This window comes from Epinephelus fuscoguttatus, linkage group LG4 (genome assembly GCF_011397635.1).
Source record: "Epinephelus fuscoguttatus linkage group LG4, E.fuscoguttatus.final_Chr_v1".
NCBI lineage: Eukaryota > Metazoa > Chordata > Actinopteri > Perciformes > Serranidae > Epinephelus > Epinephelus fuscoguttatus.
In genome coordinates, this window is record NC_064755.1 from 23835213 (window position 1) to 23858796 (window position 23584).

The window sequence follows — 23584 nt, forward strand, 5'->3', positions numbered from 1 at the left end:
CCTTTTGCATCGGTAATATGCATCACAGCTTCTTTCCCTCCCGTATGAAACGGTCAGGGAATTAGCCGCCCTCGGCGCGCGCGTGTTAAGCCAGGGGTTCCGGGAGCGCGCGCGGATTGTCCACCATCTCAGCCCCTCGCCAGGCTGTGCACCTCGCGCGTCTTATCATCCATCTCCATAGCGAAGCGCTGATCCTCCCCGAGTACTGGTGAGTCCACTTTTTCACTTTTCTTTCGCGTGAATTGTTATTTTAAAAAAGTGCACACCTGACCTTTATCACTTTGACTGTGTCCTGGTCCCTGCTGTCGGCTCTGACAGCACTTTCTGCACTTTTGCGCGCATTTGTTTGAACTATATCAGCTTGTGTGTTCAGTGCTTCATAAACAAAGCTCGACCTGAACCACTGCTTTTAATATTTCAATCCCCCGGTGGCTGCAGTGGCGCGTGCCAGTGTGCCGAGGCTGTTTTTTCCATCTGACCATCTGGGTGCAGGCAACTGTTGAGTCCGCGAGCGTTTAATTAAACACATATTTATCGAATAAGCGGCTCCAGACAACTGCCCTGGGATTAATTAGTCAAAATGGAAATGAATTAGTTTGATGTAGTCTGTGCTGTTTATGTTTTTGCTCTTGAATTAACTTCACAACAATGAAAATCAGAACCAAAAACAGATAGGTGCACTGGTTTGAGTGAAAGTTTGCTGCAAGTCCATTTGATTTGCACTTTTGATTTGATTCATCACACAATTTCAAACTCGAGTCTTTGTTTGTTTGAGTTGTATGTTTCCTGTTATGGCATTAGAAAGGAAGCAAGCAGCTCTGCTGTTGAGCTGTCAGAGAGCTTACAGGCCTTTAAGCCCCGCGCTGAGACGCACACTTGGAGGACGCATTTGCGCATTCGTCCTGTGGCTTCTCCAGAGTGAGCAGGAATGAGATACAAAAATACCTTAAAGTGAACACAAAAAGCAGTAACACCTTGGGAAGAAACTAAAAAATTGATTTAATACAGTATGAAACACAATAAGGTGTATGTTAACATGCTCTAATAGTGGACCTCTGGTAAACTGCTGTATGCAAAGGGCTATTTGCTCAGAATAAAATCCAAACTCTCATATCTGAGTCTTGCCATGCAAACTCCATCCTTTTATTACTCATGTAAGAAGAGTAAATTGTAAGAATAAGAAACAAAATCTACAAGGCATGGTAGTCTACAGTATCGCTGATGTTCTGATAGATGCTTAGTTAAAGTGCCTGCAGAGTGTGCAAGCTTATTGGTTGGTATGAGCAATGTAAACATTGTTAGAGGCGGCATTAATATCAGCCTTTTGGGAAATGGTATCATGACTAATAATAAGCTGAGTGACCAAAACACAACACATGGAGCATGTGGCTAACAGCAGATGTGATAAACAAACCCAGGCCTCTTTGAAAAACAACCACAGTAGCACTACTTGTGTGGATATCTACATGCTGTCATCTAAATTTGAGCCATTAGAAGAAGCAAAAGATTCATAATTATGTGTCAATTATTTTGTGATATAATTGTTACTTTCATCTCTACAGGCCTTTCAAAAACATACAAAGCAAAAAATGTGTTACGGAAATATCATTCTTTGGTTAAATTGCTCTCGTATATTCACAATAAATCAAAAGTGTGACAGTGGTTTGCGCTTTGATTCAACAGGGTCATGCCAAAAACATTGGGCACCACTGTGCCCTGTTGGATACCTATTTACATGCAATCTCTTTGACCTGCTGAACTCTAGGAGCTCGTCTCTGTGTTTGCTAACACATGATAAACTGGGATTATCGTGGATGTGTGTGCATATGTAACGGGATTGGTGGTTGAAGCCCCCCTATACGTGTGTAGGCTGTTTGGCTGACTGTTGGCGCATTTGCATGTCTCATGGCTTGTGTCTTAAACGGCTAGAACATGTAGGTTGACACTGTTGCATGCAGCCCTCACTCTTTAACCCGCAGTAACACGTAATGGTAGAAAAAGATATATGGTACATATACGTAGAGGTTAATAATGGTTACATGTGTCGAATTAAAGGTGTCAAACAATGAATGTGTAGCTTTCACCTCTTACTATCACACCTCATAATGTATGATTACTTAGATTGGCACTACTGTTTACATTAATATTTTAATTTAAATCAATGTAAAGTGCCAAATCATGATAGAAATTACCCCGAAATGTGAAACGTGTCTTTATTTATTTAGAAGAGCATTTGTAAGGAAGCAGATTTGACGTGGCATTAGGGACTGGCACAGTGTTTGAATGAAGCTCAATCAAAACATGTCAGCGCTGACAAACATGCCTACATTTTGCTGTCACATGTAGGCACAGGAAACATACAGCTGGGACATCAACCTATCAGGGCTCTGTGTAGAGACCTTAACATCATAATACAGTGCATATTGGTAACTGTATTCTTATCTCTTTTGTTATTTCTGAGCTTGAGAAGCTAAACATTTAGGAAGACTATCTGTGTTGATCTGTGCTCTTTAAAACACTTGTTTCATTATATTTTGTGTCTGTGGCTTAAAGCCCGGGGATGCACATGTGCTTCCATTAGTGTAAGATTTAACTACTCCGTTTCCTCTCAACACTTTCTTCTTGATCCCCAAAGAATGAGCCCAGTGATCAAATTACCCCAACAGATTGTAAACTGTGCCGCTTGGATTGCAGCGCGAGCTTAATCTGAGCCTACAGCTTCAATTGGGTAAAAAAGAGATGAGATAGCTTAACTTTGGCTTACTCTGTCAGTCTGAAACAGCTACTACTGTGTGATTTTTACACACGATTTTTGAAGGTAAAGTTGACCTATTTTTTATCTGAAATGTATATATCTCTAGCCTGGCATATCTAAACAATAAATAACTGCTACAGGTCATTATCAGTGCTTCAAAATGAAAGAAAATGTGTAAATTGCATCTGTTATGTGAATATTAAATGCATCTTATAGGCTAAAATAGTGATTTGAATAAATGGAAGCACATTTCTGTTTCATTCTTTGAGGATTATTGGCTAATTTTACATTCAGAATTTTTAAACCAGAGAGAAATTCACTCCTCTTAAGCGGTAGACAAATAATTCAATCACAATGGTTACAATAAGACATCACTTTAAGTGGTCACACTCTGAAAAGATTGGGGACCAATGTGCTCAAATATTATGTTCCTACTTAGAGAAATGGTTCCACCAGCAACAAAACTTTTTATTATATTTCAAGCCAGAGCTGCCAGGTCATCACAGCTTCTACTGAACTCTTGTTTTTCTTTTCCAACAGAGGGATGAAACGGAAAAGAACTTATGCCGGTCACCACAGAAATGAGTGAGTCGTCGTCCATTCACTCAGCGAAGCTTGTTTCATTGGCCCGATCGCTCTCTGGGCTTGGGCTCGATGCCACCAATGGAAACCCTATCACCCCTCCTGACAATGATGAGCCCCCTCCTCCGGTACGATATCCTCAGAGTACAAACACTCGCATCCTGTAGCAATTTGTCAGCTCAGGTTTCCCCTCCTCCAGTTGACACACACGGAGCAATACCTAACACTGATACACTTACACTATAGTACTCCTTAAATTCTCTACTTGTGACAGCATCACTGACCTCCTTAATTACCTGTGTGTGCTCTTGTGCAGGAGTCCGGCATCGATCTAGGCCCTGGGCTTTATTTCAATGATGGCAAGAGAAAAGTGGACTACGTCCTTTGCTACAAATACAAAAAAAGGCGAGCATCCAAGGCACGCCTTTCCATTGCATCCAATGGGAGTATACCATTTCCCATACCGAGCCGCTGGGAGCCGGAAGCGGAGTCTGGTGAGGTATGTGCGCCTGCAGGAGATGTGGAGGAGTCGAAGCTGTCTGAGGAGGAAAAGGCTGTCATGAGGGAGGAATTTGAAGCAGGTCTGCTGGAAGCTGGACTGCAGCTAGAGCGTGATAAAGAGGTGTGTATGTGCTGCTGTGGTGCTTTCACCATGGTTATTTTTTCATCTGCTGTAACATTCCTGCAGTATAGACATTTATGGGTCAGCGCCATCCTTAAGTGATGTGACCATAAATCCTGTGATTGGACGGCTGCCAAACAGGTTCAGGATAAGACTCAGCCTGTCCCTTGAAGCTTGAGGACAGGCCTGCCCTTTAATTAAAGAGAGAACTTATTGATTATCGGCGGTATATTACAGGGTGTTTATAGTAATAATAACCACAATAATAACAAAGACATGTTGCATGTCTTTCATCATGTACAGCACAGTATGTGCAAGTGTGTCTGATTTGATTCTTTCTTATTCTGTACGAGTGCATCTGTGCACATGCATGTTTGTGTTTTTGCGTCTGTGTGTTTGCTTGTGTCTGTGTGTTTGTTTGCGTCAGTGTGTGGGTTTGCGTCTGTGTGTATGTGGTTGTGAGACGCATGTGCGTTAAATCAGCTGCTGCTTTGGTTGAGGATTAAGAACGCTGACCGTAAGTGTGAAGCCAAAGGCCAGATTATAGGGCCTTATTAGAGAGTGATCCACTACTCAGAGGTGTGTGTGCTGGCACATGAATGCATTGGGGGAGATTGGTGAGTTTAATTTTGATTGAATGGGTAGAAGGGGACACTCAGTGGTCACTGTGTAGCATAGCTGTATGTGCATCTGTCTGGCTGCAGTCAAATATGATTAGACTAAGGTTTTGGGAATTGAACAGTGAAGGGTTTATTGATATATTTAGCATTGCAGGGTGTGAATATGCTCAGTTGTGTTTTTGTGTGGGCTACATACAGCATGAGGGAGTTGACACTGGTTTTACTCATGAATATGTGCAATTAATTTTGTATAAACTGTGGAAACACTCTTTTTTATAGTGGTAAAACTGTGCATCTTTGACTCAAATCTCATCTCCTATTAATGATTTTGTTTTAATTTAAATTTTCCTTCCATTAACAAACATGTGAGCTGAGGACAGGAGACAGCTGGACATATTATTGAAAGTGACTGCCCACCCTTAGCGGAAATCTATAAGGCTAGACTTTAGATACAATGGGGAAAACCGAAAGATAAAAATAAAAAGGCTGAAGAAACAGAATCAGAAATACTTAACTGATCCCCGAGGGGAAATTGTGATTCGTTAAAGTTGCTCCGATGTAAAGAATAGAGAATCATAAGGAGTTTGAAGAAGAGTATGAAATAGAAGTATGTAAATACAAAGCAATAAAATAAAATAAGATTAAATTAAATTAAAATCAAAATTAATGAAATTAAATTAAACTGAGATAAAAACGTACATTAAAATAAAAATATGAATTAAGCTACAATGTTTAACACTAGTACTTAAGATATTAAAATGTTAAAAATAATAATTTTTATAATAATTGCTGTAGGAGCAAAAGACTTGTTGTGCCTAGTGGTCCCAATTTTCCGCTGCAGAATTCTGCCGCTTGTTCTTTTACTTTTTGGAAATTTCATATAGATAGGGTGGGTTGGGTCAGTTAAAATCTGGTCTGTCTTCTTAGAAATAAGTTCATTGTACAACTGAGTTGCCGAGGCCTGATTTGACCATACGTTGCAATTTTTTCTGGTCCTGAATGTACATGTTTCCAAAGGCGCAAATAAGGCCAAAGGTTAGGACACTTTGCAACAGGGCTTTATAGAACAACTCCAGAATACGGTTGTCCAATTGGTTCAGCTTTCTAAGGAAGTACATCCTCTTCTGCAATTGTTGGTCCTTGTTAAATGCTGATTCTTTAAACGTCAATTTGTCATCAATCTCAACTCCTAGGTATTTGTATGAGGAGACCCGCTCTACTGGTTCGCCATTAATTCAGGATGTTGGGACTAGGATTCCCTTTTTATTAAAATCAGTGACCATCTCTTTTGTTTTCTTCACACTGACCCCAAGAAAGTTGTCCGAACACCGTTTACTAAAACTTTCTATCTCTGTTTCAAAACCCTCTAGGGACGAGACATCGTTCTTTAAAAAACCCACTACAGCTGTATCATCAGCATATTGAAAATAAGCGTGGTCAGAGGAAGCTGCTTGACAGTTGTTGGTATATGAAATATATATATATACCAAAGAGTCAGGATGCCAGTCTACTGACTCAAGGCGGCTGACACTCTGAGGGAGGAGTTGTACAGGTTAATGGCCACAAGCAGGAATGACTTCCTGTGGTGCTCTGTGTTGCATCTTGGGGGAATGAGTCTGCCAATGATTTTTTTTTCTTGCTCAGTAGCAAAGAACGCAGACTGACTTCAGTAAACAGTAACAATAGGAGAATGAGAAAGCACTGCTGGTGCTGGTGGATCATTACTGCTGTCATTTCATATTTGAAACTGTTTCCAGTATTCAGAATCAATATGTATCAATAAATTGATATCTTTGACAACACCAGGCTGGACTACAAAAGGGCCTTAAAGTTTTAAGGGACCACTCAGCTTACAACCTTATAATTTCCTTCCTTCTCACAAACGATTAAGAAGCATTAAGACCAGAGCATCCAGGTTCCAAGACAGCACATATCCTGAAGCTGTCCGCCCCCTCAACATTACAAACATAGCATGGCAGGCCACTCAGCAGGTTAAATGGCAGATGTCTTAACACACTTGAAGCACTTTATCCAGTGGGCTGTTTGTTGTTGCTGCTAATTTCCCTGCAGGTGCTTGTGTTTAATTGTGCTCGCATGCATTGGATTTTTGTTTTATGTTTTTGTTTTGTGCCTTTATGATTATTTCATGGTTATGGATATGAACTGTTTCTGCTTTGTTTAATGTATTATTTGATTTATGAGTGAGTGGCTTTGCTATTTTTGGCTCTCTCTGTCTGTGTTAAGTGAGAACACTGAGACAAATTCAAATCGATCATGTTGATGTGGCCATAAAGTACTGATCTTGAATTATAGCAGCTCTACAGTAGTGCAGAGTCTGGTGATAAATTTTAATGCTAACACCAGAAAACTGCTGGTAACACAACATTAGAGGTGTAGCAGGTGTTGTTTGAACCTGTGCAGTCATATCTGCCTGGCACTGAGGTCATTACAGTAATTGCAGTGGGCAGGTTGTAATTCAGTGGTCCAGCAGCTACGTGAGAGCTGGTCATTTTTCACATGATCAAAATTGATAATGGGCGACATTAAGGTGGCTTTCAGGTACCTCTCTAAGCATTATCTGCATTTTCTATACTTTGGAGGATTTGGAGGTTCTGGGCTTGAAATAATGGGATTCCCTCCCAAACAGCTTCATTATAACACAAAGTAGCATACTTACAGGTTTAGGGAAGGCTCATCTGGCTGCCTCAGGACAAGTAGCAGGAGCAATTACATGCAAAGACAAAGGGAGCAAAGAAGGCAGATATACTGTTAATCTATCCATGTAATCCAAATCTCATTTGACTTGCACGCAGTGGTTGATATCATGTAGTAAGGCATGTCGTGTTTTATGTTCATATTTCATTTTGATCTGTGTGTGTGTGTGTGTGTGTGTGTTTATGTGCAGAGGGCGAATGGCATGCAGTTTATTCGGCTGCACATCCCATGGCCAATACTCAGTCGGGAGGCAGAGCTTCAGAAGATCAAAGTTGCTGTGAAAAAGGTCAGCAGTCGTTTATTCAAACCTGGTCTTTAATATTCTACTTTTAAGTGTTTGTACATTTGCAGCAGAATAATTTGGGTGGACAACACAATCCCGTATTAAAACTAAGTAGCTCTACAGAAAGCTGCAGAGTGTGACATGGCTGACAGGACAGATATGTGTTGCGTAGTTTGACCAAACTGTTCTTCATGTGTGTTCTCATTGAGCAGAAGTGTGAATTGCGGAAGCGGATGGGCATCGCCGGGGTATGGGACTCCATCATGAGCAAAGTCAGCACACCGTTTCAACCGGACGTCCCCGATTTCGACATCCAGAGAGACTCACAGACACGCGTCCATTTCAAAACCCTCAAACACGCTTTTATCAGAGACAAGCTCCACCTGTGAGTACCTGCCTGAGCTGTCACACTCACACACACACACACACACACACACGTAATGGAATGGTGTCAGAAAACTAACCCACTTTTGGAATCGCCCTTGGCTAGGGACACACATGCCTCTCAGTTCTGTCATGGTCAGTGATTTAGATTACAGCCTGATATCTAAATCACCTGCAGCAGGCTGTGTGCTTTTATCATCCTTATCATAGCATCATGAAGCTTTCACGTAAATTGAATTTTACTGTTTACACCACTGAAAAGCTACTGGGACACAGCGAGTGACAAGATAAGCTTAACAGTAGCAGTAACAGTTACATCCTGAGGTTGACTACATTATTTGATTTACCCCAAAAAAAAATAAAAAAAAAAAATGGAGCGCTCAAATTCGGTTTAAATGAGTGACTGTGTCTTGTCATTTCCTGCAGGTACGACATCAAATCAACAGAAACTGTATTTGATAACGCAACACGCAGCAGAATAGTAAGTCCAGAAACTAATATCTTCTACTTTTATGACCTGAAGAATATTTAATATTTGAGCTCACACACAATTTGGACTCTGCTTTCTTTGTGTCTAGGTGGCTGAGATTATTTCACGCACTACCTGCAGACAAACTTGCCAAACCACTGGTGAGATCTAACTTTTGTTACTGTATGTTTTCTTACTGTATGTGCACTGTCAGTCAAATTTCACTCTGCCTGTGTACGTATGCTGTGAGTCACAAATCTGAATGTGTCCGTGACACTGTGTTGCACTTCCTCTTTGTGTCATAAGGCATCAGCTCATTATTGGCTCGGGGTGTCTACGACTCTGCCTTCCCTCTGCATGATGTAAGTATAACAGAAATAGCAACTTCACTGGACAATGGATAAAATATATTTGTGTGTGCTACATCAGCTGTACATAATGTATCTTGCAGGACAGCTTAGTCTGTATGTTTGCAGTGTGGGTGTTTATGGAAACTGGAAAAAGGGGAGAATTTGACCTATTTTAATAGAAAAATTCTGTTCTAAACCCTGCAATTATGATAATGCATGAAGTATGTCATACGCTTATGCAGTGTATCTCTGTGTAAAGAGCTTGTTACTTTTTCCTTTCTGTAGGGGTCGTTCACAAGGAGAGGGAGGAAGGATCAGCGAAATGACAGACAGGTGAGTTGAGAAGCCTCTAAGTGTTTTTAAACTACCCACTTACTAATATTAGTGGAGTCACTGGAGAGTCACCAGTCACCAGTCACTTTTCTAAAGCCAGGAAAAGATAAGCCTGGTTGTTGTCCTGATTTGGTCATGACAACTGATGATGAGCTTGTACTGGTCACGCAAAAGTGTTGTTGTTGTAAGTGTTGGTTTTGGATTCAAATCTCTGGCATCACGGTTAAGTCTCAGACCTGTCAGACCATACTCAGGATCTTAAGTCACAAACACATCAGATATGTTTGAATTTCTACAAACAGAAAATGTGTTTCAAATCTGTTTCTAGATCTTGAGGAGTAGGCTACTGCAACTACATGTGTGAAAAAAGGTGTATAAAGCTTTTGTGGCTCCGGAGGGAGCTACATGAATTCTGATAAAAAAAATTTCCTCAAGTGATGTCACTAGATTCAGAATCAGCTGGGGCTGAAAATGAATGAGTGAAAAATGAAAAATACAACAACTGAGAGTTGAAAAGAAGTGAAATGACTAGACCTCTGTAGCAACGCTTCATCTCTGCTAGACAGTAGTGGCTTGGTGCTACATTAGCTGCTGTTAGTATAATTAAACGGTCAGTGGTCGACTTGCACAGTGGATACTGTAGGCGCTGTCAAAGAAAAAGAATGTGTGGAAGAAACCTCCGGTTCTGTTTCATTGATTTTGATGCTTTAAAAACTGTTTATTATAGGAGTGCAAAGCTAATTAAATGAAACACTCTTTTATATGTATGTTGTCTTTTCACCGTCTTATTTGATTGTGTAAACTGTGTAATCTGATTGATTATTATCAGTACATAAACACTGTTATTAACTTGTGTTTTACTCTCGTGTCATGTGCTTGCATGTCCTTCAGATCCTCCATGAAGAATGGGCGAACTATGGAGTCATGCATAAATACCAGCCTGTGGACCTGATCAGGTAACAGTTTGTGCAAACAAAAATAAAAGTCTAACTATAGCTATAGTTTGAGAAAGTGATAATGTTTATAACACCCACTAATACCATCATTTTGTGGTATAATAAGATGTCCTGATGATGGTGCAAAAAGAAAGGCATGGTTCTTAAACATGTACATGTACATGAGTGTGCTCAGCAAATTTTAAGACAGTATTTCATATTGAATTCATAATTCGTAATTACTGAGGGTCGTTAAAAACGGAAGGTCAAAGAGGATCCAAAATGGAAATGAGCTACATATGAGACTGTTTTGGTTGAGAACTTCTTATGGACCAAAAAGTGGGTCAAGAGTTTTGGCATGATGGTGGCACTAGACCTCATTGAGGTCTACCATTGGGTTAACCCTCATCTGGCCTGTAGCTTGGACGTGGACCAGAATTGGACCTTGGGCCCTGCAACCAGTGGGGCAAAAAGAAATGTAAACCTGTAAACCTGCAAGCCCAGGCAACAAGTTGACACTTTGGTTTTATTTTAACAGGAAGTACTTTGGAGAGCAGATTGGGTTGTACTTTGCCTGGCTGGGTGTTTATACTCAGCTCCTCATCCCTCCCTCTGTACTGGGCATCATTGTCTTCCTGTACGGCATACTCACTGTGGATGCCAATGTGCCAAGGTAGGCAGATGAAAACTCAACTCACTTATGTATGCTTATCAACATTACGACCCAAGATTATATTACTACCATACATGTGTTTGTATCACTCTCTTTGTGTTGTTCAGCCAGGAGACATGTGATGACAACCTGAACATCACCATGTGTCCGCTGTGTGATGGTGTGTGTGACTACTGGCGTCTGAGTTCGGTGTGCTCACTGGCCCGAGCGTCATACCTGTTCGACAACGGAGCCACTGTCCTCTTTGCCATTTTCATGTCTCTGTGGGGTAACTATGAATACTAATACACCTTTCTGATAATGTAACAGCAGGTTCATTTCATTAGAAAAGGACAGGAGGCGTGACAGTGATAGTATGCATGGTTAGAGTGAGTGAAACTGCAGCAGTGTTGGTGTGGCTCAAAGAATCATTGGTTATAATCGCTGTATATGTAGATACATATCAACAACATGATGCTAACCTGTACATAAATATACTGTGGGCCTACTTTGAGGTATTGAATGCTTCATCACAGGGCCACAGGGCTAGACTTTTGGGGGCCCTAAGCAGGATTTGGTTTGGGGAACCCTCTTCATCGTGATGTGTTGCCACCTCACATTGTACTGAACTAAATGTGTATTGTAAATATTAATTTAAGCACATATCATGTACAAATAGACTACATTAAATACAGTATTTACTCAATGAACGGTCCTCTTAAATCAACCTCCAAATGTAATTTATTGAACTTAAATCATGGCCAGTCGAAGAACAGCTTGCGAAGATACCTATTCCAGTTTGTGTTGACCTTTATTCTTGGCAAAAATGGCACGTAATGATGTCAGTTTTTGTTCAGAAGGTCAATTTTAATTTTGTTATTGTGTCATTTTCATTTAAAAAAAAAAAAATCTTTTCTTGCCCTCCACTAAAATGTCATGGCAGACACTGGAATTTTTTTGTGTGTGTTTGAAGAAAAGGTCAGGGTTTCTGATTAAGCCAGTAATTTTAGGACTATGTTAATATTCCTTCTGTGTATCTTCTCGTAGCTGCCTGTTTCCTCGAGCACTGGAAAAGGCGACAGATGTGTCTGAAACATATGTGGGACCTGACGAGCTTGGAGGATGAAGAGGTATGAAAATAGATTCAAGAACACTGTAGTCAGCAATAAACACACATAAAATAAACACAGTCAGCCGCTGTCCTTACGTTTTTTTTTATTATGAGCATGGATCTTTGTGTCCATCACTCTTTATCTTTCTGCACTCAGAACTCTTGTTTAAGTGCTAAGTCAGTCAGGGTGAGAGTGTTAACCTCGTGGCTCGGGTCAATCATGACGACAGTTATTGTTTGCCTTGCAGATAATCATTTGTGTCAGAACAGTGCCCTCCCCTCAACGCACACACATACACATATACGCATGGCTACCAAGTGAACGCGACCCTTTACCCTGTAAAGGGCTGTAATGGGATTGGCCTGTTCTTAAAGTAGAGAACTTACTGATGACACAGCAGCAGGGTCAAAACATAATGTAAACACTGTCAGCCTAATACACCCTTCTCTCTCTCTCTCTCTCTCTCTCTCTCTCTCTGTGTCTCTCTCTTTCATGTCTTTGCTGCCTGAAGGAGCGAGTCCAGGTGGGCAAGTTTCTGTACCTATTAAATGTTCCCACAATCTGCTTTAGCCGCTTTATTATTTATTGTATTTTATTTTATTTATTTATTTTTTTTTTTTATTTTACTTTATTTTTATTTTTATTTTTTTATTTTATTATTCCAAAAATGCCTTCGCTATTTATTGGAATATTTCTAAGCAGACGAAAATCTGATAATACGCATTAATAGTCCAGATATGTCTGCAAAAAAGTGTTATAATGATACAGTTTCCATGCACATACCGGTTATTTTCATGGTTAATAATTATCTTTAGACTATAAATCGGTTTGTAGGGTTTTCTCTGCACTCTGGATTTGAGAAGCATATTCTAAGCTGTCCATGAGAGGACCTCTCGACTGTGGTGAATAGTGTTATCTAATGAGGATGACGTAAACAGCAGTTTTTGTGGGTATTTATGGACAAAAAAATTCAATCCAACTCAGTCTGCTTTCTTTGAAAATGTCTATTTTTGAGTTAAAGTGACTAAAAAAACATGAACCTGTCGTAGTGTAGGCTACCACCACCTTGAATCTACAGACATGAGATCACTAAGAACGTAAAACTGCAAATGTCATGCAACAGACATAAAAAACTGATTTTGTAGCTGTAAATTAATTTGGGACAGTATATTCTGTAACTGCTAACTAAAGCCACCGTGCTGTAAAGTTGTGGGGCAGGTGTGGCATTGCTGGCCCTTGGAGTCTGCATGTCGATGTGTCCTTGGGCAAGATACTGAACCGAAATTGCTATTGCCACCTTGTACGGAAGCCTCGGCCACCACTGTGTGAATGGGTGAAAGAGGTTGCTAAGACTAGAAAAGCGCTATATAAATGCAGCCCATCCACCTATTTTGCTGTTGTGAACTGTTTAAACAGCGTGATATAAGGATTTTTGTCTCGGCTGATGTGATCCCTTACTTCATGGTGCTGTCCCATGTGTGCAGGAGGAGCTGAGGCCTGAATATGAAGAAGCTCTACAGGAGAAGAAAGCTAAAATGAAAGCACAGTCTAAGAGGAAGGTACTGTATCTGAGTGTGTTTTTGTTTGTTTGTATGACTTGTAACACAAAGTGGTTAAACTGACAAGATTTACTGACATTTTTTTCACTTTGTTGCAGTTGACCCAAGCTGAGGAAGGTGCAGATGGAGAAAAAGACCAGATGCTGGCCTCGCAGGTATCACTGCTATGCTCTGTGTGATAGGACATAATGTGGCCAGAGTAGCTGGAGGGGAGAGGGCGGGGCTGTTAACACTCAAGTGATTTACACTTGCTTCATAGCAAATGCTAACACAGAACTCACTTCTTCAATTACGTTACATCAAGTGAGGGGAAACAACTTAATCTACAGAAGCAAATATCACAGCCCACCTAAAGTTTCCATCTTCGGTAAAGTTTTTACAGACTAACTCAGTCTGTATGGGTTTATGTCTGTGCACAAAAAGGAAACCCCCTTCACCTCCAGTGGGTGGTTGAGTCCAAAGCTGCTTACCTGCCTGAGATTAGCCCAGATTACTGATGGAGAGAGAAAAGGGAGGAGGGAGAGGAGGAAGGGGAGGGGATTTCTGTCCTTTCAGATGGCAAAACATGCCCCTGCCAGACAGAAAACATGACGTGTGTGTGTGTGTGTAGGACATGTGCTCAGCATTACTGCACATCACATACTGCGCATGTATTGAAGCAAACACCAAAGTCTCTGTGTGGTTTTTTTTGGATGTGTACCCAAATAATATTCATGTTCTTCTTGACAGCAAGAGCCAGAGTCCCTGGACATTGAGGATCACCTGTCAGGTTATCTCATCAATGTGTCCACCTTACTACTACTGGTACAGCACTTACATTCCTCCCTCTTACAACATCACACAATATTCTGTGACCACTGAAGTCAGCATGGGGTTTTTTTTTCAGTCTGCCACCATGACAACTGTGGATTTATCTAAATAATGTCCTCACTGTTTCCCATATTATATTCATTAATTTCTCATTAACCCAGTATCAACACTAATGGCCCGAAATTAATACCAGACACACTTTTTATTGTGTCAATCATTTCATTATAGACGTTAAAGATTATGTTAACCCTTTGAAACCTGGAGCAACATCACTTTTCTTGTGATGCTATGTACAGTATTCAAACCACTGAACCCTGAGCTAATTGGTGTGATTTCTTTCAAAAACATGAGAAAAAAGACAATGAGCAACTTGGTAAGAAATGTCAGAAAATGCAAAAAAAAATTTATATATTTAAAAAAAAAAAAAAAAAAAAAACAGACAAAAAAGAAAAAACGCTAGTGAAAAGCTATATTTATCATTTTTATTATTATTACATTTTAAAATTATATTATGGCGTTATTAGGATTTTTAAGCACTCTTTCCAGGTAATTTCCTTTTTTTGCTTGTTTTTAATTTTCTTTCTTTCAATTTTTATTATTATTATTATTATTATTATTATTATTATTATTTATTTTATTTATTTAATTTTTTTTTTTACAGTTTTTTTTTTCAATTTCTTGCTAATTTTTTGTGTCATTTCTTCTTTTGTTGCTCATTGTCGTCTTTCCATGTTTTTAAAAGAAATCAAGCCAATTTGCTCAGGTTTCACAGGGTTAAATAAATATAAAATCTAAAATAACAGACAGATAAAACTGAGAAAAAAAGAGAGCGAAGGAAGCAAGAAAAATATAAAAATAAATATATACATTTACCAAACATTAAAACCCTGCTGCCATCATGAAGAATTGCCATGAAAGAAAACAAATATTCTTCGACAGCTTTGTCATCCACTTTTTTTAATGTTTTGGCCACCTATCTTGTGTGTGTGTTCAGGTCTTTGTGACCTTCTCGGCAGTGGTTGGTGTGGCAGTTTATCGCATCTGCATGTTAAGTGTGTGGTCAATGAACCCTGATCCTGAAGCCAAAGCCAGCGTGAGGATGACCGTCACCACCACAGGCATCATCCTCAACATGCTGGTCGTTCTGGTGTTGGAGGAGGTCTATGGAGCGATCGCTGTGTGGCTGACTGAACTGGGTAATGGAATGTAAAGATTCTGTGTGAAACAGACAGAGCATTATTACAGCAGCAAACTATGGCTACAAAGTCAAGCATTAAAATGATAAGACTTTCGACACACAATGTTAGTTTAGCTCTGCTGTGTTTTGGCTGAACATCTACACAGTCACTCATTGTGATCAAAACATACAATTACGAGCATGTGTGTCATACATGATGTGTTTACAATCGTGTCTCCTTTCCCAACAGAACTTCCCAAGACAAACGAAGAGTTTGAAGAAAAGCTGATATTTAAGTCTTTCTTCCTCAAATCCATGAACGCCTTTGCACCTATTTTCTATGTGGCCTTCTTCAAGGGCAGGTGAGAGTCTCTTATAAAATATTATTTAATTTATTACAGGCATATGAGTATAACACGCATGACAGCGTGATGACATGACACTATAATCTCACATAAAATAAAATTGGAAAAAGTTAAAAAGACAAAATGAAATTAATACGTTCACATCAGTAATTCAAATAATTAGGTGCTGCATTTAAAAACTGATATATACATGTGACAGCTACAGCATAGCTAGAGTTATATATAATTTTGTCCCATTTTATGTTGTGTTTTGCTACTTTATGATGGTTTCTAGCAATAGTTTTTCCACCAGAAACTGACTTTGCACTGAAACGTTCTTACATAATCCCACCTCTTTCACTTCCCACTGTTGTCTTTCTTCACTCTTCATCATGTGACTTCTCTTCACACAGGTTTGGCGGGCGGCCTGGTGATTATGTTTACGTCTTTGGAGACTACCGCATGGAGGAGGTATGATTAGTTACACACGTTAGTAGTTATTGTTCACATGTATGTACATGTAGAGTGAATATGCATCTGTGACTTGAGTAAATGTGTTTTCTTTTCCACAGTGTGCTCCACCAGGCTGCCTCATCGAGTTGTGCATCCAGCTCAGCATGATCATGCTCGGAAAGCAGCTCATCCAGAACAATGTGTTTGAGGTTCTCATACCGTGAGTATAAACTTTAAGTAGATTTTGTAATTTCTACAAACATACATTTCTCCCAAAACTGCTTCATTTATTAGATTTAAAGTCTTTGCTCTGACTATATGGCCCCTTTTTTGCAGTAAGCTGAAAAAGATGTACAGAACAATGCAGGAAGAAAAAGGAAAGAAAGAGAGAGCGGCAGAGAATGAGGACAATGAAACAGAAGAGAAGAGACAAAAGCAACAGTTTGACAAAGATTACACCCTTGAACCCTTCGAAGGCGTGAGCCCAGAGTACATGGAAATGAGTGAGTACTCTTTTATTCAGAGTCACTCACTATTTCTATCACACAGTATAATTCTTTAACCCTGTGTGTGTGTGTGTGTGTGTGTGTGTGTGTGTGTGTGTGTGTGTGTCTGTGTATTAATATTTACAGTAATCCAGTACGGGTTCGTGTCTCTGTTCGTGGCTTCCTTCCCACTGGCGCCAGCATTCGCTCTGCTCAACAACGTCATTGAGATTCGCCTCGATGCTGCAAAATTTGTCACAGAGATCCGACGGCCTGATGCTGTGAGACATAAAGACATAGGTACAGATCACACACGAAAGCACGTCACACTCTGTCAGTCTCTGTGTGGATGTGGAACAAACTATGCTGGAACTTTTAATCACTTTCTTTTCCTTTATTCCACTCTGTCCCTACATGTTTGTCTCCTTGTTTCTATGTCTGTCTGTCTGTCTTGTTTGTCTTGCTTGTCTGTCACTTTCCTTTACTTAAATACACACACCATACACACTCACACACACGTACACACACTTCCCTTTCCCTTTTCTCTGTCTCTTTTCATGCACATGCCATCTTCAGGGATTTGGTACAACATTCTCTGTGGAATCAGCAAGTTCTCTGTCATTACAAATGTAAGTGTGTGTTAGTGAGTGTGTACATCTACTGGATCCATAACCTTTGACCTCTGGCAGAGAGTGTCTTACTAAAGTGATGTGCACAAGAATTTATTTTAAGTCTTTAATACTGATATCTACTCTGGCCATGGTCCAAATAAAAAAAGTCTCAAAGAATTTTCAAGATTAAAGTCATAAATTTAAGAGATAAAAACTTATAAAGTCACAAACCTGTGAGAAAAAAAATCTGAAATTCTCTGAGATTAATGTTACAAATTTATGAGGAAAAAAATAAATATATATATATATATATATATATATATATATATATATATTTATTTTTTTATTTTTTTTTTTTTGTCAAAGAACCACATCGTGTACCTTGGATCAATCAAACCACAGCCACCACCTCAGTCACACTTTATTTTACAAGATGTAATAAGACAGACTTTGTATAAAATTACACCAAGAACTTATTTATTTATGTAAGATATTTATTTGTCAATAAATACATTTTCAATTAGCCATTTTTGTCTATTAATACTATTAACCATTAACTACTTTTAATACAAGTTTTGGGCTAGATGGATGATTTCATTCCCATTTTCCAAGTTTTACCTCGTGAATTTAAACTTAGAGAATTTCCGAGTTTTTTCTTGCAAATTTATGACCTCACAGTCGTTAAAAATATTCAATAATTTTATTGTAATGTTTGAGTTTTTTCATATAAATTTACCACTTTAATCTTAAGTTAGTTAACAATAGCCCTAATACTCAATCACAGATTTATTTATTTATTTATTTTGCAACACAGTTACTTTTTAAAAACCCAGCAGATCCTCATCATTTGTTAAAGGACCTTGTGGTGTTTTCATGTAACAAACAAAACTATGTTTACAGTCATTGTTTCTCATCAGAACATGTTTATTGCATCTTTTTTCAGATAAAAAGCACAGTATTTTTTTTAATAATTTGCATAAATGAATTTACATTTATGTTTGCTAGCCAGCAGTCTTCTTCTTCCCTCACTTTTGTTGGTGGGTGTTTACAGTACACGTCTTCACATTATACCACCGTTAACTGTCTACCAGTTGAGTAGCAGAAAGCCAATAGCAGGAACGTGTATCATGTCACAAAACAGAGACTACTCATAAAAACAGCGGCAGGTATTACTGTTACAGCTGTTTTCTGGTGTATTAAACTGTTTTGTTTTGTTTGTTGTTGTTTTTTATGTTTGCTTGTTTTTTATCTCCCAGTAGTGCAGCTCTACAGAGAGAATTCACAAAAATTCTTATTGAAATTAAGTAGTTGTTGTAGGTAGATTGTATGAATGAGGTTTTAGCCTATACACTTGAATTTAGTTGATGACCGGTCATTGTGCCAGCAGTAACGTTACATGATGATGTGTTCTAATACATTGATGTCATTTGTCTTTTCAGGCGTTTGTCATCTCCTTCACGTCAGAGTTTGTCCCACGAATGGTTTACCAGTACATGTACAGCGTCAACGGCACCATGAATGGTTACACAGAGCACTCACTGTCCTACTTTAATGTCACCAACTTCCCACCGGGCAGCGCGCCCAACACCACCCTCATCACCGGAGTCTCCATGTGCAGGTCAGCGTCCCTCACTTTACCTTGACCTCCCTGGATTGTCCTGTAAACCTTTGAGCCCTGCAGCTTAACACTTGCTTTACCTAAATCCCAAACTTGACTGGAGTTTTCTTGGTATCGTAAAATGTTTATAAGCAGGGATTTTCACTGAGACAAATCTCCCTCCTAAGAATTGAAGGTTTTTCATTCATGCTGCTCTAGACTCCTCATTGCTAATCTGCACGCTGTCTGTGATTTCCAGGTATAAGGATTACAGAGACCCACCGTGGGCCCCAGATGCTTACACCTTCTCCAAACAGTACTGGTCTGTCCTCGCTGCAAAATTGGCCTTTGTGATATTCTTCCAGGTATGAAAATAATGGAAACACTTTCTATGACACCTGTGTCAATAAGGCATTATTAACATCCTTACAATGTACTATAAACCTCTTAAAGCACTGTGTAATTATAGTTATAAGCTCTTATAAATCTTCATTATAACAATAATCATAATACATTGAAGCATTTTACAATGACTTATTGGGTAAAGTTCATAATTGCTGTTCCCTCGCTGACATTATTTTTGCAAGGATCCTAGTATATTATCATTTTTATTGTTGTAATACATCACAATCATTTTTTTAATGAATTATAATCACAGGTGTAAGCAGTCACAGGGTGCTTTAAGTGGAGTAATGTAATTCCTGAGTTAGGCGGATACAGTACGTTTAAAGCTGGTATAAGTGGTTATTGTTTGCTCTAAGTAAAGTGAAAACCAGAATTACCGCCTTACGGATGTATGCCTCCGCAAACCAGTCAGGTTGCAGTTACAGCTGATATCCATGTTTGTCTACACTCTCGACAGTCCAGATATGTAGCTAAGACAGTTGACAGTGCTTTAAATAAAGATGTTGCCACGTATTCTAAAACGTGGATGCTTCACACACAAGAGATCTGTACAATCAGCACAGGTTCAAGGTGGACAAGGTGTTCCTGACTTTTGGCATTGAATAATGGCTACAAAAGTGACTGAGTTACTGAGCATTATGATGTCACAGTGAAGTTGACCTTTGACCTCGTAGATATAAAATATCATGACTTTTCACTCTGTCCTGTACATTAAAGGCAAAAGCCCAAAAAATTAATTGTTAGAAAGTGTCACATATAGAAAAAAACCTTAATTAATACATGGATAAACCAACGCCGAGTCTTCATCATGGTGGACACCCTAACTTTTTAACTACAGTCAGAGTGTCAGAGAGTCAGAAGCATTTTTTGACTGCCTGCCTGTACTATGGACTTGACCTTTGATCTTTGACCTCCAAAATCTAACCAGTTCATCATTAAGTCCAAGCCAATATTTCTGCCAAATTTGAAGAAATGCCCTCAAGGCATTCTTGAGATATCGTGTTCACAAGAAAGGGATGGATGGACGTACAAACGGATGGACGGGCGGGCGGGACAGCACAAAAACGTAATGCCTTCGGACACAACTATCGCCAGCGCAGAGGCATAAAAATATTAAATCTCAACAAGAAAAAAATGTTGTAAAATGAATTCATTTGTTTAGCCTGTCATTACAGAAAATTGATTACTCCAATTTGACACAATGTTTTGATGATGAAGAACTGAATGATAAACATTTTCGTTTCACTAACTTAATATTAAGCGTTATCAGTATATATGAGTGCTTATAACTATAATTATACAGTGCTATAAGGAGATTAAAATACATTATGTTTATAATGCCTTATAGACATGAGCGTCATGAAAATGTTTCTTTCACAAATCCATAAATATACAGTAGACATGAGTTTTTTAATGGCAGGTGTGTAGTTTTAGCACCTTTATGTCTCCTTTAACAAACCCAACAGCAAAGGTCTTTTCTTTTTCAAAGTCTAGCTTCACTCGTTCTTCACTGTTAGATGTCTTCATTGACACATTCTGATACAACGACTGTATATGTCACTGTGTGGAGCTCATCGGCATCATGTTTATGTAAGGTAACCTGAGGCCAGGGCTGAGGCTGGGGCATTTGTCTGAAGCCCGCCGTGACTTAGTTAGTGTATCTGATCAGCTTAATGAGGTCAATATTAGCTCGATACCAATCCAGCAGAGCGGTGTATCCTTGTCGACTGGCAGATCGTCAGGATCATTGAACCTCTTCTGCTGTTGATTAAACCCATTAAACCCTAAAAATATTTATCCTGTAATAACGTTTTAAAAAGATGGATTGTCATGTAAGTAGCATTCCCCCCTTATTCCAAGGGACATTAGTGCTGGCGCAAAGACAATTTCCTTCCATCTTCTTCTGACCCTAGCAACTGGCTCTCTTGCCAGGTAGGGTTTTGACAATTACTTTGGTTGCTCCACCATTCGCCATTTCTGCTACTGGGGATAGTAACCGCAAAGAACTTAAGCTGATACTCTTTGGTAACTGGGGATAACCTCCGATAGGTACTGGGAAAACAAAAGAGCTGTCCTCTTCCTGTTTAGGTTGTGCAATATTGACATACTTTCTTTGTGCCATAAATGGAGCCTTCATTTTCATAAGTTAAAGCAAAAAAAACTTGTCCATTTCAGCCTTAACTCTGACCACACTCTTTCAATGCACTTATGTATTGCAAGAAAAACATTCCTTGTCTTTTCCCCTACAGAACCTTGCTATGTTCCTCAGCATGCTGGTGGCCTGGATGATCCCAGACGTACCGCGATCTCTGCGTGAACAGCGGAAGAAAGAGAACATGATGCTGATGGAGTTTTTGCTGAATCAAGACCAAGAAGCACGTGCCAAATCTCAACCCCCGAAACTCTCCATCCCCTGCATCCCTGCCAACATAGACATTGTGGTGGAGGCACCGCGGGAAGAACCCCAGGAGCAGCAAGAGGAGGAGGAGGAGGAGGAAGAAAGGGTTGAGATCAATCTGGATGAGCCCAGAAGGGGCAGTGACAGTGATCCAGAGGTTGGGAAGTCGTTCGAGGAAGTTGAAGAAAATAGACTGGAAGAGCGAGTAGGGGAGGGTGAGGAGGAGGGTGGAGAGGTAGAAGTGGGAGACAAGGTAAAGGATGAGGACGTAAATGGAGAGGGTGGAGAGGTGGGTAATGAGCCAGAGGGGGGTAATGAGCCAGAGGGGGGTAATGAGCCAGTGGGAGGAGAAGAAAAAGAGGAGGCAGAACAACTAAAGGAAGAGGAAAAGGAAGCAGAGGAGAAGGCAGCTGAGACAGAGGATTTTAAGGTCGATCTGGACGCCTTGATGAGCGAGCTGGGTCTGCTCGGTGAGACGAGTAACTGTTGTCTACTTTCCATTTGACCTATTGATTGATATTCAGTTTGCACTATGTTTTATCATCTGTCATCTTTCCTGTAAAGTAATTTTCTTATTATTTTTCTTTCTTGTCCCGTAGATGAACCCTCATCAAGCACAGCCAGAGATACAGAGCTTCCCCGCTCAGAGTCCAAACAGGAACACCAGAAAGACAAGGAGCCTCCGTTGCATCCATTGTCTCAAAGAGGCTCATCGCAGAGTCTGAAGAGCTCCAGGGCAGACATTACAACACCTGATATTGACACTAGGCTCTTCTCCCTAATTGCTCCTCCTCCCAGAGAGCCAGGCTCAAGGGCAAAATCCCGCTGCTCCACCCTGCCTTCCCGCCACAAAGGGGCTGAAGCTTGTTACAGCCTGCCCCGACCCAGCCACTCCACCAGCCTCACGAGGTTCCAGCAGGCGGCCACGCTCACACCCCTGGTTCCCCTGGGCTCTTCATTATCAGCCTCATCCAACCCGTTCTCCCCACCACACACACCTGTGTCACCATCATCTCCACACCCCTCTTCCCCAGCAGCCCAACAGCCCAAAGCAATCAGTGAACTATTTGCGCTGAAAGGCCCCCCGCCTCAACAGCCACGCTCCAGGGGCAAATCCCGGTGCTCCACCCTGCCTCCACGACAGAGAGCCCCCGGTCCTGAGGAGCACTCCACCAAGCCTAGCCATTCCACCAGCTTTACAAAGCTGGGGGACCGCATCCCTCCTTCCCCCAGTGAACTGAAGCGCAACACGCCAGTATGAGGAGAGCTGGAAGGCAAGGGAAAGGGACAGAGGGTGGCAGAGGGAGGGGGAGGACTAGCCAGATTAGCCTCTCCCCGTCTGTGCCTGGAGCCTCATGCCCTCCGTCCGTCCTCCCTATTTCCATACGTAATACCTGGGGTCTGAGGAGAGACCATCCAGATCAACTGAACGTCCTTTTTATCCTCTTAATCTTCATGAAGATGTTTATACTCATGTTTATTTAGGGCTGATCCTGACGAGGGGAGAGCTGGACAATTCAGAGACAGACTGCTCAGGATACTCTCCCCGCCATGCCCAAAAACAATACCACTGGAACTTTAACTCTTTCTATTCCTGACTTTTTTTTCTGCCATTTTTTTTTGTTTTATTGTTGGTTTGTTTTCACAGCTCACTAGCCACTGCTCCTCTGTTTATTTCAGTCTCACACATGCAGCAGATGAAAGATGGAAAAATATGCAGCAAATATCAATATATACAGCTAGTATCAACACTTAAGCTTGTAGATCTACAGTTTATTTTTAGAGGTTTTGATATATAAAAAGTGTAAAATTCTAATAAAAGAAGGACATATTTTTGATATCTGTTTCTCCTTCTGAATCCTCAGGGGTTGTTCTCTCGTGTTGCATTTCAGTTTCAGTTCAAAGGTGGACATGACCCATAAGTTGAACCAAC

At 40.2% G+C, this 23584-nt stretch overlaps 1 protein-coding gene across 1 annotated transcript; it reads left to right on the top strand.

Annotated features, from left to right (window-relative positions):
• Positions 1-4: 4 nt before the first annotated feature.
• On the top strand, positions 5-23467 carry LOC125887460 (anoctamin-2). Its single transcript, XM_049574294.1, has 29 exons — positions 5-208; positions 3296-3465; positions 3654-3959; positions 7485-7580; positions 7790-7962; positions 8388-8442; positions 8540-8591; positions 8737-8792; positions 9066-9113; positions 10005-10069; positions 10587-10721; positions 10829-10989; positions 11748-11830; positions 12324-12335; positions 13297-13371; positions 13470-13526; positions 14101-14175; positions 15176-15377; positions 15609-15720; positions 16116-16173; positions 16275-16375; positions 16492-16658; positions 16788-16940; positions 17217-17269; positions 18691-18869; positions 19108-19213; positions 21503-21940; positions 21977-22121; positions 22251-23467. The coding sequence occupies exons 2-29, from the start codon at positions 3319-3321 to the stop codon at positions 22910-22912; spliced, it is 3972 nt and encodes a 1323-aa protein (XP_049430251.1). The 5' UTR covers positions 5-208; positions 3296-3318; the 3' UTR covers positions 22913-23467.
• Positions 23468-23584: the final 117 nt, after the last annotated feature.

What these genes read in the sequence shown, in the direction of transcription:
- LOC125887460 (XM_049574294.1), top strand. Translation starts at nt 3,319, where the DNA reads ATGCCGGTCACCACAGAAATGAGTGAGTCGTCGTCCATTCACTCAGCG. An exon ending in TCAAAGTTGCTGTGAAAAAG is followed by an intron (nt 7,581 to 7,789) that starts GTCAGCAGTCGT and finishes CTCATTGAGCAG; the next exon opens with AAGTGTGAATTGCGGAAGCG. An exon ending in ACCAGATGCTGGCCTCGCAG is followed by an intron (nt 13,527 to 14,100) that starts GTATCACTGCTA and finishes TCTTCTTGACAG; the next exon opens with CAAGAGCCAGAGTCCCTGGA.